We start from the raw sequence: 16,535 nt of genomic DNA, 5'->3' as shown, positions 1-16,535 counted from the left end.
CACTTTCTGTCTACAAAGAAATACACAGCAAGAAAAACAATAACCCTTATCAAACCAAGGAGAGCACGTTACAATTCACAAAAGCACATTGCAAGATTCACAGAAGGTCCCAAGTGAAATCCTGGTACAGTAGAGATGTACATCAAAGGAAACATCATAGAGATACAGTAGCATGCACAGTATACAGTCAACATACAGGTAACCATACACAATCATTATAAGGATACAGTAGCATGCATAAAATACAGTTAACATACAGTATGAACATATAGAATCGACCAGCCAAGTGAAGTATCCTAAGTACAACATTACAACATCTTACAATCCCAGTGCTAATCCTACTAACTAGACATCAGTTTCTGATTCTTATACAATTTCAAATGGGAGGAGCAAGTGGAGGGGGGAGGAGCGAGGAGAAGGGAGGAGAGCAGTAGGATTGGTTGGGAAACGTTTGGGTGGGAGGGAGCAAGGATCGGGGGATACAATGTGATTGGTCAAGTGAAATATTGGGATGAGGGTGCTCCCTGCTGAGAGCAGGTTTGCATTTCAAATTCTTTAATGCGGTTTTCTGCTTTCCATTGTCTCCTGCCAGATATCTCGGAGCGCACCTTCCCTCTAATCCTGTATGATGACTTCAAGAACATTTGAAGGTCATTCTCAGCGAAGTGGATATATCTTTTACTCATTTTCGACACGACAAAAACAAAGACCACTTACTTTATTTCAAAGCACATTTTTTTAAACAATATTACCCTTAGTCACAACCAAATAATTACAGCGCCTTTATTATTAAAACTATACCAAATGATTTACCATTCTGTGGTTTTATCTGTAATTCATTTATTGTTTGATGCAAGGGTTATTATACAATATTGCAAATTAACACACTAGTAACATGAGTTTTAATAAGTCATGTTAAAACTTCAAAACAGGCATGCAATTAAATAAGAAAAGTCCTTATTTAATAAATAGGTATTTACTTCACAATTTGTCATACTTAAAAACCCATACGTAGTTTTGTCAAGATCTAAAACTCAGAAGTTCAATTTGTTGCAGGCGGAACTTTGTTGTCTCAGGGAGCTATGACAACCACATTTTTTGTCAACCTGCAAATTCATCTTTTCCCTCATAAGTCCAAAATCATACTGCAATCCCACAAAAGATCTTTACTGAGAAGCAGAGAGCCAGAGAGAGCGAGCCTACATGGATTTCATACTTTATGATTTCCGAACCGTTGTTCAGTTTAGCTTTGTTTTAAAACTCAATAACATTAAGTTGAGGATGGACTTCAGAACTACCATCCCCCAGAAGTCACGTAGGCAAAGGTGGGAGGGGACACACCCTACAAATATTTACATCTAATTTATTAAACAATGGTAGTTTGCCAGACCTCGAGCTGAAACGATTAAGCCTTGATAACCCAGAAAATCACTTCAAAGAACCTTGGTAGACATTGTGGCTACAGTTGTATTATTTAATTATTTACCAAGAAACAATATCTTTTCTCCAATAAGACAAACTCGATCCAACCTTACATTATTTGGAAAAACCCTATTTGTAATATTATTTCCCTCAGTCATTTATGACAATATGTGCTCCGCCATTGCCTCCACTAAGAATTTTTACTCTTCTCGAGCCACGATTCTGGGCAGTGCCGGAGATAACTTGCCAACTGTAGTAACTCCCAAATTCTGGATGGAAACCACAAAGCAAAAAATTGCAGACTAGGAAAACAGGTTTGTAGCTCATAGGAATTCCTTGCTTTATAAATTTACACTTCCACAAAACCAACAAACAGACACTTCTTGAATTATATAAAGTGTGATGTATTCATTGTTTTAGTGTTGATTAAACCTACCTACGTGCATGTCAGTTCATAACGCCAACTTTCCTGTGTCAACACAATTGGGATGATTGAGAATCCCTGGAGGGATTAAATTGGGTTAACTACCCTGATTGATTACCGGCAGGGTTTCGATCCCGGTCGAAGTACAAAGCTCATTCTCCTCTGGGATGTGTTTTGTAATTATTTTTTCTTTTTTTTAAATTACAGTCATCCCTGGAGGTATCTCCACGATGTTCAGTCTCTGTTCTAGCTGCAGTTGTGGTTGCTGTTAGAGTGGTTCACATGGTTGTACATGCAACAATATTTACCTTTGCATCTGCACTGTTTGTTATTAAATGTGTAAATGAGTATGTAAAAAAAAAAAAAAAATTATATCACTCATTAACAGAGGTCTCAGTTATTGACATTTATATGTATAACTGTTGCTCCAAACTACATTAAATTATTCTCGAAATTCTTGTCTACATGCATGTAAAGTGAACTTGTTTGTCTATAAAAGAAAGCTTAGCAGTTATGAATTGAAAAGGTAACTTTAAATAGAGGTGCAAGTTTTTCCTTCACATTCCTCTTCTCATATGATTACAGTGGAAGAAAGACCTCCTACAAAAGACAACCAAAGTGGTAATACACCACGTCTGTGTCATCAATAAGTAAGTTCTCTCTTGCCATGGTATAACTTTTAAATGATGTCTACGAACAACCTTGCTGCTCACAGCAGAAATATTCCCATAGCCTTTCTCAATGGTGTTTATGATCGAGGAACAACTTATTTAAATTGAATGTTATATTTTGAACATGAATAGGAAGACAATTTGCCGTTCTACCGTACTTTGGTTTTGAATTCGTCCCGGCTGTACATGCGCACAGAGGAGCGAGGTAATATTAAATACTCTGTCTGCCTGTCTGGCAGTCAAACAAAACTGTAAATCATTCCAATCAGGAAACTTGCTGTTTTTTAGGACATTATAAAAGACAAACAAAAGGCATGAATAACTAATGTAATGTGTTGGATAGGGTGATGTAATAGACACTGGGGAAAACGATGGTAAAACCTGGGATATATTTATTTATGTGCCTTTAAACCTGTTCAAACCTTGATTTAAATTGAATTATATACAGTACGTGAAGACTGCAGAACATAAATTGCTTTCATAATACTTCCAAGAACCATGATATACAGACTTGGCATTTAATATGGAATTTTTTTTTTTTCTGGACTTGGGTTTATTTCTGAACTCGGTATATCAATCTGGTGAGTTTCTTTTACGCTTCGGTGATTTCTTTGTTAAAATAACCATGTCACTGATTGTCTGTCGCAGCAAGAAGTCAATAACAGGATTATATCACAGGTGGCGTGACAAAATGTACGGACAGGTACATTTGACGATTGGCTTCACAATCGGGTATATAAGGGTTGTTGCGTTCTGTATTAGTGGAAAACAACTGCTGCACGTCTACAAAAGTTATTGCCGCTTCCCCTGGAGATGGTCCGTCAACTCGACAATGCTGTTTGTCATTTAGTGTTGGCTTTACGAAATTCCGGCATGAAATAGCGTGCTATTGCTTGGCAGTATGGCATCACTCAAGGTCAGGTGTCAAATATCCTGAAACGAAATGCTCAGAGGGGTGTCCCTACTCCAATACTGAAGCCAGGACGTTCACGCAGAACCACAAGGAGACATGATCGCCAGCTGCACCGGTTAGTCTGCAATGGCCGTACCAAGTCAGCTAATCGGCTTAGGGCTGAGTGGCAGCAACTGACAAATGTGCCTGTATCCAGAAGGCTAGTCAACCAACGACTGGTTCAAGCAGGCTATCATGCCAGGCGTCCCCTAAGAAAGCCACGTCTGACCAGACAACACCACCAGCGCCGATTGCATTGGGCCAGAGCGCACCGTCAATGGCAGCCAGGACACTGGAATCACGTGATCTTAAGTGACGAGTCTAGATTTCTGGTCTATCGTCAAGATGGCCACGTCCGAGTGCGCAGACAAGTGCATGAAGCCTACAACGAAGATTGTATAGTGCCAAGAGTCCAAGCTTGAGGTGGTGGGGTGACCGTTTGGGCTGCTTTTCATGCAGGGGGCAAAACTGACCTGGTTGTTCTGAATGGAAACCTGAACCAGTTCACGCACAGGGCCATTCTGGAAGAAACATTGCTTCCATTTGTTCGTGCAGCCTTTCGAGGAAACTTTGTCTTCCAAGATGACAATGCACGGCCTCATCGTGCTCGCATGATCCAACACTTTCTTGCTGACCGTGGTGTAGAGCATATGGAGTGGCCTGCCATGTCCCCGGATATGAATCCGATAGAGAACTTGTGGGCAGAATTAACGCGTCAAATCGACAACTTGGACCAGCAGCCTGCCTCTGTGCGTGAATTGCAGCAGGCTATTGTAACTGCATGGCAAGCGATTCCTGTCCAAACCTTGGCAAATCTCGTGAACAGCATGCCTCAACGTGTACGTGCTCTCCTGAATGCTCGTGGGGGTTACACGAAGTACTGAACTGTAATTTTACTGTCTGTAACCCCAGTCATAATTTAACTTTTGTTTTTGTTAAAAAAAAATTTGGCTAATGTGCAAAATAAAGAGCTACTTCTGGAAAACGCACAGAAGTTTAACACAGTACTGTCCATGAATTGAGTTTGATATCAGTTTACATCACTTTCAAGGATCAATTTATTTGCTTCGAAATGTCAAATGTGGTTTTTGTTTCTTTTAAAGGTCACATTAACAAAATCTAGAATAATTTCAACATAATTCCAATGAACTTTTGGTTCTAAGACATCTTGAAAAGTAAGTTCACCCCCACAAAAAAAATATTCCATATTAAATGCCAAGTCTGTTTATCAATATATAGCATGAGGTCGTGACATGTGACAGGGTGCACTGTCCGGGTGAAGAAGAGGCCACACCGTATGGCTATGCACATACGATGCTGATTGATGCTAAGTTATTTGGTAATCAATAAAGCCTCTTCCTAAATTGGGACTCAACATCGTATTATTACAGTGTACAAGGGTGGTTGGTGTATAGGACTGTTTCAGTCGGGCTAAAACTTCCGGATCTTTAAAACCATTATGTTATTACGATTCAAGTATATACGTTAACGCTGTGCGGGGTATCATGTTCCATGAACTCACTAGTTGAAAAAATGTGAGGGGCTTGGTATTTTCAGTAAATAATAAGCTACGAGTTCTTCATGTGTGTAGATATCTCTCCGTATATATCTATAAATCAATGTCTGTCTCTCTCTGTCTCCGTCTCCGTCTCTGTCTCTCGTTGTCTCTCCCTCTCTCTTTGTCTCTCCCTCTCTCTTTGTCTCTCTCTCTTTGTCTGTCTCTCTCTCTCTCTCTTTGTGTCTGTCTGTCTCTCTTTGTCTCTCCCTCTCTCTTTGTCTCTCCCTCTCTCTTTGTCTCTCCCTCTCTCTTTGTCTGTCTCTCTCTCTCTCTTTGTGTCTGTCCATCTCTCTTTGTCTCTCTCTATCTATCTTTCTCTGTCCTCCCTACTTTAGTAGTGATTCTGTTGATGCAAAACATCCTGGGCAACAAACACTGGCGTGACTGTAGATCATGCCATCTAGTTCATTTTCTGCATTCATTAATAGATTCATTCATCTATTCATCAAGATTCATTCATGAAATCAATAATTGATAGATTATATTAATCTCCACACGATGCGGTGATTAATATAATCGTTCAAATGATTTCATGAATCCATTGTAGTGCAACTGTTTAGTAAAATTAAAATGAGGAAACTTTAAGAGTAAACTGAAGTAGTTTAAGCCACTTTTTCCTTAATCTACTAGTATACTGCATTGCCAATGTATGAGGATGAAACACCCAAACTTTAACAGACATGGTGGTGTAATGGTTAGAGCTTCCGTTCTGAGTGTAGGAAGTCTGCGGCTCAATTCTGCCCTGGTTGAGTCTTACCAAAGACTTCAAAAATGGTATGTGCTGCTTCCTTGTTTGACTTGCTTGCTCGGCATTTAAAGGATGGAGAATGGACAAACCCCATAAGTTGGCATCCATGGGAAGTAGGAAATTCCTCCTCAATGACCCTGTTGAGTTAAAGAAAAGCGACATAAGACCCGCAGGATAGCCTAGAAGTACACACTCACATCTGAGCTGTCTAACTTGGGATCGAATTCTGACCCAGCTACAAGCTACCGTCCTGGTGTGTTTGTGGCTTTTCATCCTACCAAAGTACATTGTAGTGAAGTGAAATATTCCATAATGATCAGTGATTGTTTTTGACGTACCTCCTTTTGTTTGACTTTAATTTGGAACCTTGGATTACCAGCCGGAATTCACGACGCTTTGTTCTTCTCATCCTTTTCTCAACAGAAATCCAAACCTGAGTTTGGGCGATTGTGTTAACACAAGATCGTGGGAAAGGTATAGGTCCTCGGCCCTTGTGGGTTTGACCCCGTTGCCTCATTTTCGGCCTATCATATTTCCCAGTTGATATTCATTGTTTTTTTCCATGGCCCCAGGTTAAATGTTTTTAGCTCTTCATTCATAAAAGTTATTGGAGTAACGAATAGCGATACTCATTGTTATTGTTCCAGATGGCCAATGTTTGATGTGTTTCGAACTATTCTTTTTATTAACGAATATTTAATACATGTTTTAATCACTCCATTGGCCAATATTAAAATAACGAATATGCAAGGTGTCCACACATAACCGTTCCAAATTCAAACAGCAATAAAATAAAATAATTAAATGGGATACAATAAAATATAAATAAAATAAAAAAGCAATAAAATAAAATCTTAAAATGTGGTTTTCTGCATGTGAAAGAACATTTATCGAAGTGTTTTTGTGAAGATCATCACCCGAATCCCAATGGACTTATGGGGACTGTGCTGAACGTGTTCATCATCCTCACCACTAGTTTTTTACCGGCCTATCCCCCGGCCTGTCCCAATTCCTCTGCATGATGCTACCGGTCTCCATAGACCAGTTATACCACTCACGAATCTGTATTCTCGATGTGACCGTCTCCCGTGATGATGGTGCAAGTCGTCACTCTTGACGAATCTCTTCGTTCGTTGGCGTGCTCACCAAGCATTGTACGTTATGCGATGGCTGAATAGTGCAATAAAGGAGGGACCCACAGCATCGACCACAATCATCGCAGGTATAGACTTGTCCTTGCAGAGATGAACGTTAGCGGGTTTTCCTTTCTTGCCTCCCTGTCTCTCGATAGCAAGTCCCCCACATTCAAAGCGGTCCGGGCCTTTGCGGCAAATGTCAAACTTATGTCAAGCTGACCTGTTTGTGGCCTGAAGTTCCCAGGTGACAACTGGAATGGCACAAGACTTAAGTGTAGACTTAAGGAAATCCTGTCCCCCGTAGGTCATCCTGAAACTTCATTGAACCCATGTCGCCGATGTAATCCCTATAACCTGGGCAACACACTGCGCTTTTTCTTGTGGGGTAAATTTGCAGTAAATGTGATGTCATGTGCCACAGGAGACACCTGGGATTTTTTTTTTAAAGGTAAATAAACTTTCATAGATGTTCTTTCACGTGCACCGAACCACATCATTGTATCCCATTTTACTATTTATTTATGTCGGTTTGAATTTGGAATGGTAATTTGTGGACACCCTGCTGTTCATGCTTTTGGGAAAATGCCATTATTGTACAACAAATCTGAATATTGTCTTTAATTTCAGAAGTTTAGATTTTGATGTACTACATTGTTGGATTAAATTGTCCTAAACTTTAATGTGTTCCCAATAAAGTTATTCAGTTTTGATTTGTGCTGGAAATAATTAAAAATAGGCTCTATATAGCATCTTACACAGAGAGATGTCTCAAGGTGCTTTGCAGGAAATTATCAAGAAAAAAAGAGAACAAGGTCAAAAAAAAAAGGAAATAAAAATACAACATAGGACAGATAAGCAAATTCATAGGAAGCAATAGAGTGGGTATGCACAGTGATTGGGTTTCTGTAAACAACTGCAACAAGCTAGAAACGAGAAGAGCCAACAATGGAAAACGACGCCAAAATTAAAAGGGGGCTATAATGAAAAAGCCATGAGCGTTAAAATACGCAACGCAAGTTTAAAAGGATAAAATAACATGGAAGGGAAACAGAGGAGAGAAAATAATGAAGATCTTACATGAGCCGTAGAAAAGAAAAAAAAGGTAAACACAGAAATGAAATATTTGGAGGATATCAAATATCAAAGACCTCTCTACAGTAAATCCTACAGGTGTGATAAATGTCGTTGACACTTGTGGAAGACATGAAGCCAGTTAATGCCAATTGTAGCTTATCCTGAACAGCAGTGCAAAGAACAACGAGAAAGCATCCCGAAATGTAAAACCGACCCACGTCCGCTTTGTACTCAAACTGAAGTCGACAAAAACAACAGCTAAAATAAAGTAACGATTGCAAAACCGCGTCTCCCACTGCACAGGCAGATGGCCTAACCAGGAGTCATAGTCGGGAACAGTTGAAGCATTTTATTCCCATGTAATAGCAATGCACACACAACACCAGTCTCAAGCATTCAGCTCTTTCCAGCTCATTCAGCTCTTGAAATCCAATAGTTTAATAAGAACAAGCCGATTATGTTTTGGTTCAAGTCCGAATCCAGATTCGACCTATCGGTGGGATACAAAACGTAAACTTTTCAGCCTGGTGGAGGTGTGCTTTCAAACTGAGTGCCATTCTAGTTCTCACTGTTTCCAACGAGATATATACAACTGTGGGAAAAGGGAGGAAGAACTCCAAAACTGATGTACAAAGAATGTCACTATCATGAGTATGAGGACGATTTATGGAAACAATTTGATGACCTAAAAATGTCACAGATAATCCAGTGATCACTGTTCATCCCTCTCATGTGTCGAATTACACATCTAAAACCAATGTCAAACATCATAAAGCGCATATCAGAAAGCTGAAAGAGGATGAAGAAGCAAGTGGTCCTGAGCCTAAGTGGCTATGATGTGAAGGTGAAACTTTTGATTTCAGGAAGCATTGCTTGTTCTGCCCCCAACATTTCACCATGCATCCTCCTTGGTTCCATCCATTGTTCCCTCTATCCTTACAAGTCTCCGAATCCCTGCCACTGAAAAGCATCCCCATAGCATGATGCTGCCACCACAATGCTTTACGGTGAGGATGGTGGTAGATGGGATGAGCTGTGCTTGGTTTCCCTCAGACATAGCGCTTTACATTCAGGCCAGAATTTTCAATTTTCATCTTATCAGACCACAGAATCCTTTGCCTCATGCTCTCAGTCTTTCACATGCTTTTTTGCAAACTCCAGGCATGCTGTCATGTTTCTCAGGTGTGGCTTCCGTCTCGCTACTCTCCCATAAAGCGTAGATTTGTGAAGTGCTACAGAGACTGTTGTCCTTCCGGCAAGTTCTCTCATCTCAGTCAAGGAACTCTGTAGTTCTGTCAAAGTGGTAATTGGGTTCTTGGTCACCTCCCTGACCAAGCCAAGGTCCTTCTTCCCTGGTTGCTCAGTTTGGTCGGACGGCCAGCTCTCAGAAGAGTCTGTGTAGTTCCATATTCTTTCCATGTCCTAATGATGGAGCTCACTGTGCTCTTTGAAACTTTCAACACTCTAGAAATTGTTTTATTCCCTTCCCCAGATCTAGGCCTCCTCACAATTCTATCTCTGCGTTTCACAGAGAGTTCCATGGACTTTATGGTAGAGTTTCTGCTCTGGCATGTACTGTCAACTGTGGGACCTAATATAGAAAGGTGTGTTTCTTTCTTAATCATGTCCAATCAATTGCATTGGCCACAGGTGGACTCTAATCAAGTTGTAGAGACATCTCAAGGATGATTAAAGGAAATTGGATGCACCTGAGCTCAACTTGGAGTGTCATAGCAAAGGGGTTGAATACTTATTGACTCAAGACATTTCAGCTTTTCATTTTTAATTAATTTGTAAAACTTGCGATTAAAAAAAATTCCACTTTGACATTATGAGGTATTACAATATGTGTAGATCAGTGACAAAAAATGTCAATTAAATCCATTTTAAATTCAGGCTGTAACAACAAAATGTGAAAAAGTCAAGGGGTATGAATACTTTCTGAAGGCACTGTATGCTCATGAAGATTTGTGAGAGGCCCTGACGAGCACTTTTGGAAATGTGGACGAAATGTCTGGAAAAAGGTTCCCACAAAACTTCCGTGGGTTATGGATGATCTGTGAAGAGGTTCTCCAGTCAGTTGCTGTCACTACTGGCATACAGTATATGATTGACCTCATTGTCACACTGAACGAGAGGGTTGAGAAGAGCCAGACCAGAAGATGTGGATCAACAACCTCATACGCCCTGTTGTGATCATGCTCCTGTTGTCGAGGGCAGCCCCTGGGGGAGATTTGACCCTCCATATGGCGGCTGCAGAGGCCATGCTTCCATTCTTTCATGCAGCTGGATGTCACAATTATGTGAGATTCGGCCTCTTCTTCATCCACAAATTAAGGGGTTTATCTCCATCACTGATGAGGTTTCAAGAGCAGGCTTTTGTGAGGCACATCCTGAGGATCTACAATAAATGGCATGTGGACTGATACGTTCATTGAGACGATCTACATGCGACTCGGCCATGGTCTTGGTGGACCTGTCGGTATCGTCACAAATCAGAATCAAATGGTCATGTGGGCACTGAGCTTTACCACATGTGGCGAACTGGCATGTGACCTCCAAGCAATGAGTGATGAACCACATTCTCCTGTCATGACCCATCACAAGGAAGAATCTCAGGCATGGATTGCTGCTGACCAAGCAGATCGACAGAGTATCTGCTCAATGCCTGAGTTCTGCATCGACCCGTTTTACCACAACGCTCTCCCTGATGGTGCTCTCCTCAGCGTCCTGACAGTGGAGGTGGCTCACCCTGATTGATGCCAATGGTGACAAAACGGAAGCGGTCAGTTGTAAGCAGATGGCAACTTTCAAACAAGGGAGGCCCGGGTCATCGATATCTGCGCGATTGCTGCTAAGCATGCATATATCTTCCCCGACCTGCTTTTAGTTCATGCCATATATGTTGCCTGCATGGTTATCAAACTCCATGATATTGGGAAGGGAACAGCTGTTAAGGTTGCACAAAAGCAGCTTGATTTCACAAGATTTGAGTGCCCTAGGAAACCCTGATGCCTGCAAAGAAATAGTCGTTTCACAAGCAACAGCATTCATATGCGCTGCGTATGGGAAAGTTGTGGGGAGCTACACCAGCATAACATAATGCTACAAGATGTGAAAACATCGCACTGGGAAAAGCACAGCAACCTCTCCGAAGCTGCGGTCACTCCCGCCGACATCGGAAGCCTTCCATGAGAACGTGATGCGATGCCACCTGGAGGTCTACATTTGGAAGACAGCCCTAAAGAAGGCTCTACCTATCATGGATCCTTGTATGTTCGGTTGGAAACGGTGACCACAAAGGCATGCTCATCCCCCGTGCAGTGGTTGAGGGAGTCGTAGTGGCTCCTGATGACGTTCTCAAACGTATCAGGTGATGATGTGTTTTGTCCGCTTGCAAATCATGCAGCTGTGGTTGTGCTGAGGTAGGTTGTACTATCTTCTGTGCATGTGAAGGAGGCAAGGCCTGCTTAAACCTTCTCACTCACAAACAATCACAAGTTCAACAAAATGAAGAGGATTATGAGAGCGATCATGGATGAGTGATCAATAGGTGAGTCACGATGAGCCGATACATTCTATGTTGTTAAATTTTATTTGTGCTTAGTCTGTGCTATGGTCGATAAATATCTTTATCTCTTTGTATTTAGACATTATGTTTGTCTTCTGATATAATTTTGAAATTATGACCAAAATTAATTGGAATATAAAGTTTACAATTTCAATGAATTTCTTGTCATTTTAAAACATTTGAAGTACAAAATGAGTGGCATGATATTTTAAACTATTTTGACATCGATGCTGCCGGCCATCTTGGATTTTGACACAAAGATGATATCAAAACAACAAACTAATGCCAGAAATGAGTTTCCCATCGCAGAATTAGTGGGAAAAGTGGTACGATGTTAGTTTATATGCTTATTCGTCCACAAATTGCATTATTGGCCCATTTTCAAGATGGGCACTGGAAAACATCTTGGATTTTGACATCAAGGTGGTCCCCAAACACTAAATTGACATCAGAAATGAGTTTCCCATCGCAGAATTAGTGGGAAAAGTGGTACGATGTTAGTCTATATGCTTATTCATCCACAAATTGCATTATTGGCCCATTTTCAAGATGGGCACTGGAAAACATCTTGGATTTTGACATCAAGGTGGTCCCCAAACACTAAATTGACATCAGAAATGAGTTTCCCATCGCAGAATTAGTGGGAAAAGTGGTACTATGTTAGTTTATATGCTTATTCATCCACAAATTGCATTATTGGCCCATTTTCAAGATGGGCACTGGAAAACATCTTGGATTTTGACATCAAGGTGGTCCCCAAACACTAAATTGACATCAGAAATGAGTTTCTCATCACAAAATTAGTTGAAAAGTGGCGTCATGTTAGTTTCTACTATGGTTGGTTCAAAAGTTATGATTTACGGTACTCTATTTTGAGACGGCGCTCGACAGCCATCTTGAATTTTTTAAATTGCCACTGGCCGTATTTTTGGCCACCCACCAGAAATCATCACTGGGGACCCTAATGAACTCAAATCAACCATATAACCTCCTGTGGCAAGCTTTTCTAGGTGAGCCTGGGATTCCTCTTGACGAGGACATCGCCCAGCAGTGCCATCTATCTGCATTACATTGCTTGGGACAGCCGCACTGCAGCTACAACTATCGTCGTCCTGCAGCCACAGCCACCTCGTCCTCGGTTCCGCTTCATTGTGCGAGTCCAGTATTTTGGAGCCATTCTCTAGTTATTTTGTGCATGAGATTGCGTGTCCCATCGTCCTCATATGTGTCTGTCAACCGCTTGGTTTGTTTTGTCATTTGTAGTGTCTTATCGACTAGTCAGGTTCACTATGTTAACAAATATAATTTTGTTCAAAAATTTGGGAGTGTTGTAAAAATCAGAGAAACAACATTGTCTCAGAGTAGAGTTTAATCGTGACCGATCTCAGACAGCATGTAGAGAGAGAATCAGCAATCATAGTATTAGTGTTACTGCAGGTACATTCAGGTGTATACAGGTGATATCTAGTGTAGCGAGCATGCAGCGCGCAATGCAGAATCCTTACCATTCTACGGAACCCCGGAGGTGCTATGGAATTGCATGGCACAGAACTACCTTCTGCGCTGAACGGCAGTCTCTTTTATAGGAGCTGCGGAGGAGTCGCGTAGCGGAAATGAGGAGAATAACATCAGGGTCGTAACTTAGATGACAATTTCACCACAGCGAGATTAGCAAACCTGCACATTTTTGGAATCTTCAGAGCATGGAGAATCCGAAAATCAATGTTGGCATTTGCACAGACACCTGCATGGCCACCATTTTGGATTTTCAAAATGGCCGCCCTAAAATACATATTTTGCGCTATCTCGGCTTCTAGTCAACCTAGAAACTTAATTAAATATGCTAATCCTATGTTTTCTGGGTCAAGGAATCCAATAAAGGCCACAAAATAGTGCTCAGGATTATAGAAAAGGAACAAACAAAGGTAATTGAAAACCATTGTCTTTATATTTGTGATATAACTGTATTGTAGCGGCTACCGCTGGGTTTACACAATCGCCTTGCACCTACCAAGGACGCGGAGCGATCACCATGCCGGGCTCGTCCAGGACGCCCGGGCAGGCCCGCGCTCAACTTGCCAGGCCTCGGCCGGGACGCCCAGGCATGCCCGGCCACGCCCGCTCTCGACTTGCCAGGCCGCGTCCGGGACGCCCGGGCATGCCCGCCCTCGACTTGCCAGGCCGCGACCAGGACGCCCGGCCACGCCCCCTCTCGCCTTTCCCGGGCAAACGCTCCGGGATAATGTGTGTATATATATTGCTGCCCGATAAACGGGCTTTTCAGAGTACCTGAGTTGCTTTGTGACAATAAAGAAACTCGGACGAATTCCAGCTTTTTGTCGCGTCCATTCTTCCGATTACGTGGGAGCACAGCTCCTTCATTGGTGACCTACCGACATGGACACGGCAGTTGCCCTTAAACTGCCTACCTTCTGGGAGGCTCACGCGGCGGTTTGGTTCGCCCAGGCGGACTCCCTGTTCGCCCTGCGAGGCATCACGGCCGACGACACCCGCTTCCACCATGTGGTAGCAGCGCTCGGTTCAGCCACCGCGGCCCGCGCCCTGAGCCTCCTCGAGAGCCCGCCAGCCGCTGACAAATACGGCACGATTAAAAAGCTCCTCCTCGACGCTCTCGCCCTCCCATCGGCGGAACGCGCACGGCGCCTGCTCGACCTGCCCGAGCTCGGCGACACGCGCCCGTCCGAGCGAATGGACTACATGCTTTCGCTGCTCGGCGAGCACTCTCCGGCATTCCTGTTCCGGGAGCTGTTCCTCCGTCAGCTGCCTAGCCCGGTACGCCTCGCCCTGGCGAGCACGACGATCACGGATCCCCGCGCCCTCGCCAGGGAAGCCGACAAGATCTCCGCGGCAGGCCAATGCATTGCAGCAGCGACCTGGGGCCCACCGCCGTCCCGCGCAACGCCCATGGCGCCCGAGCACCCGGCACGGTCGACGACCGAACTGCCGACGCAATTGGCGGCCACAACGCCGAGCCGACCACCTCCAGCACGACGACCGGGGCCTCCACCTGACCAAGCGTGGTGTTACTATCATGCCAGGTTCGGACAGAAGGCCCGGACATGCCGACCCCCGTGCACCTTCGGCAGGCCGGGAAACGGCCGGGCCGGCGTTCATTACCAGCCATAAGCGCCGGCCACACGGGCAACTTACTTTTCATCACGGACAAAGCGTCCGGACGGTGCTTCCTGTGCGACACCGGCGCCCAACTGAGCGTCATACCCGCCTCCGATCAGGACAGGCAGTCCGCGGTTTGCGGCCCCTCCTTGGTTGCGGCCAACGGATCGGCCATCCGCACCTTCGGCCCGCGCAACGTCACCCTCTGCTTCGGCGGCCAACGCTTTACTTGGACTTTTGTAACCGCCAGCGTGCCCATGGCTCTGCTAGGCGCCGACTTCCTCTGCGCACATGGACTGCTGGTGGACGTCCAACGGCGTCGCCTCATCAACGCCGAGACCTTCAGCTCCCTGGTATGCACATTGAGCAGCTCCGCTCCGACCGAGCTGGCATGCGCCCTCCCGGCGGCGAACGAGTTTGCTCGCCTGCTCACGGAGTTCCCGGCCCTCACGCGGCCGACGTTTTCGGCCGTCGCAGTACGACATGGGATCGAGCACCACATACCAACCATGGGCCCGCCGGTCTACGCCACAGCCCGCCGCCTCGACCCAGCCAAGCTCGCCGTGGCCAAAGCCAAGTTCGACGCTTTGGAACACCTCGGCATCGTGCGGCGCTCCGATAGCGCGTGGGCTTCGCCACTACACATCGTCCCAAAACCAGGGGGCGGCTGGCGCCCATGTGGCGACTACCGCCGCCTTAACGACGCTACCACCCCCGACAGGTATCCGATCCCGCACATCCAAGACTTCTCCGCCCTCTCCATTTTTTCAAAAATCGATCTCATACGGGGATATCACCAGGTACCTGTCAGGGCGGCCGACGTCCCTAAAACGGCCGTCATCACGCCATTCGGCTTATTCGAATTCCTACGGATGCCGTTTGGCCTCAAGAACGCGGCTCAGGCGTTCCAGCGCTTGATGGACGGCGTGCTGCGTGACCTGCCGTTCCTCTTCGTTTACCTGGACGACATCCTCGTCGCCAGCACGTCCCGGGCCGAGCACATCCTCCACCTCCGAACACTGTTCGGGCGCCTCAGCGAGCACGGCCTCATCGTCAACCCAGCCAAATGCCACTTCAGCACGATGGCCGTTGATTTTTTGGACCACCACATCACCAAGAACGGGGCCGTGCCGCTGCCAACCAAGGTCGAGGCCATCACCACGTTTCCGCGTCCCCGCTCCATAAAGGCCCTGCAGGAATTCCTGGGAATGGTGAATTTCTATCACCGCTTCGTGCCCCGCGCTGCTCAACTCATGCGGCCCCTCTACGAAGCCCTCCGGGGCAAGCCGGCCAAGCACGACATCGTCTGGTCCGCAGCAATGGACGCGGCCTTCCAAAGCTCAAAGCGGGCCCTCGCCGACGCAACACTGCTCGCTCACCCGGTGCTCAACGCTCCCATCGCCCTCACCACGGATGCCTCCGACTACGCGGTGGGCGCCGTACATGAGCAATGGGTGAACGGGGTTTGGCAGCCACTCGCTTTTTTCAGCCGGCAGCTCCGGCCGAACGAGCTCAAATATAGCACGTTTGACCGTGAGCTCCTCGGTTTACACCTGGCCGTTCGCCATTTCCGCCACCTCCTGGAGGGCCGACCCTTCACGGCGTTCGTCGACCACAAGCCGTTGGTTTACGCAATGGCCAAGGTCACGGAGCCGTGGTCGGCCCGCCAACAGCACCACCTCTCCGCCGTGTCGGAGTTTACCACGGACATCCGGCACGTCGCCGGCAAAAACAACGCCGTGGCCGACTGTCTTTCTCGGGCCAGCGCGAACGCGGTCCACCTCGGCGTGGACTTCGCGCTTATGGCGGCGGACCAAACCACCGACACCACGGTGCAAGCCCTC

The 16,535-nt window shown here is 45.2% G+C and overlaps 1 protein-coding gene across 1 annotated transcript in view; it reads left to right on the top strand.

Annotated features, from left to right (window-relative positions):
- The window catches only part of RB1 (RB transcriptional corepressor 1), a 286,072-nt gene extending 278,451 nt beyond the window's left edge, over positions 1-7,621 (top strand). The window contains exons 19-20 of the mRNA XM_068111807.2: positions 2,432-2,496; positions 6,199-7,621. Coding sequence (XP_067967908.2) covers positions 2,432-2,496 — 65 coding nt within the window. The 3' untranslated portion in view covers positions 6,199-7,621. The remainder of the gene's footprint in view (positions 1-2,431; positions 2,497-6,198) is intronic.
- Positions 7,622-16,535: the final 8,914 nt, after the last annotated feature.

Source organism: Myxine glutinosa, chromosome 4 (assembly GCF_964187855.1).
Source record: "Myxine glutinosa chromosome 4, kmMyxGlut1.1, whole genome shotgun sequence".
NCBI lineage: Eukaryota > Metazoa > Chordata > Myxini > Myxiniformes > Myxinidae > Myxine > Myxine glutinosa.
Note: the sequence above shows the minus strand (reverse complement) of the source record. Positions and strands in the feature narration are given on the sequence as shown.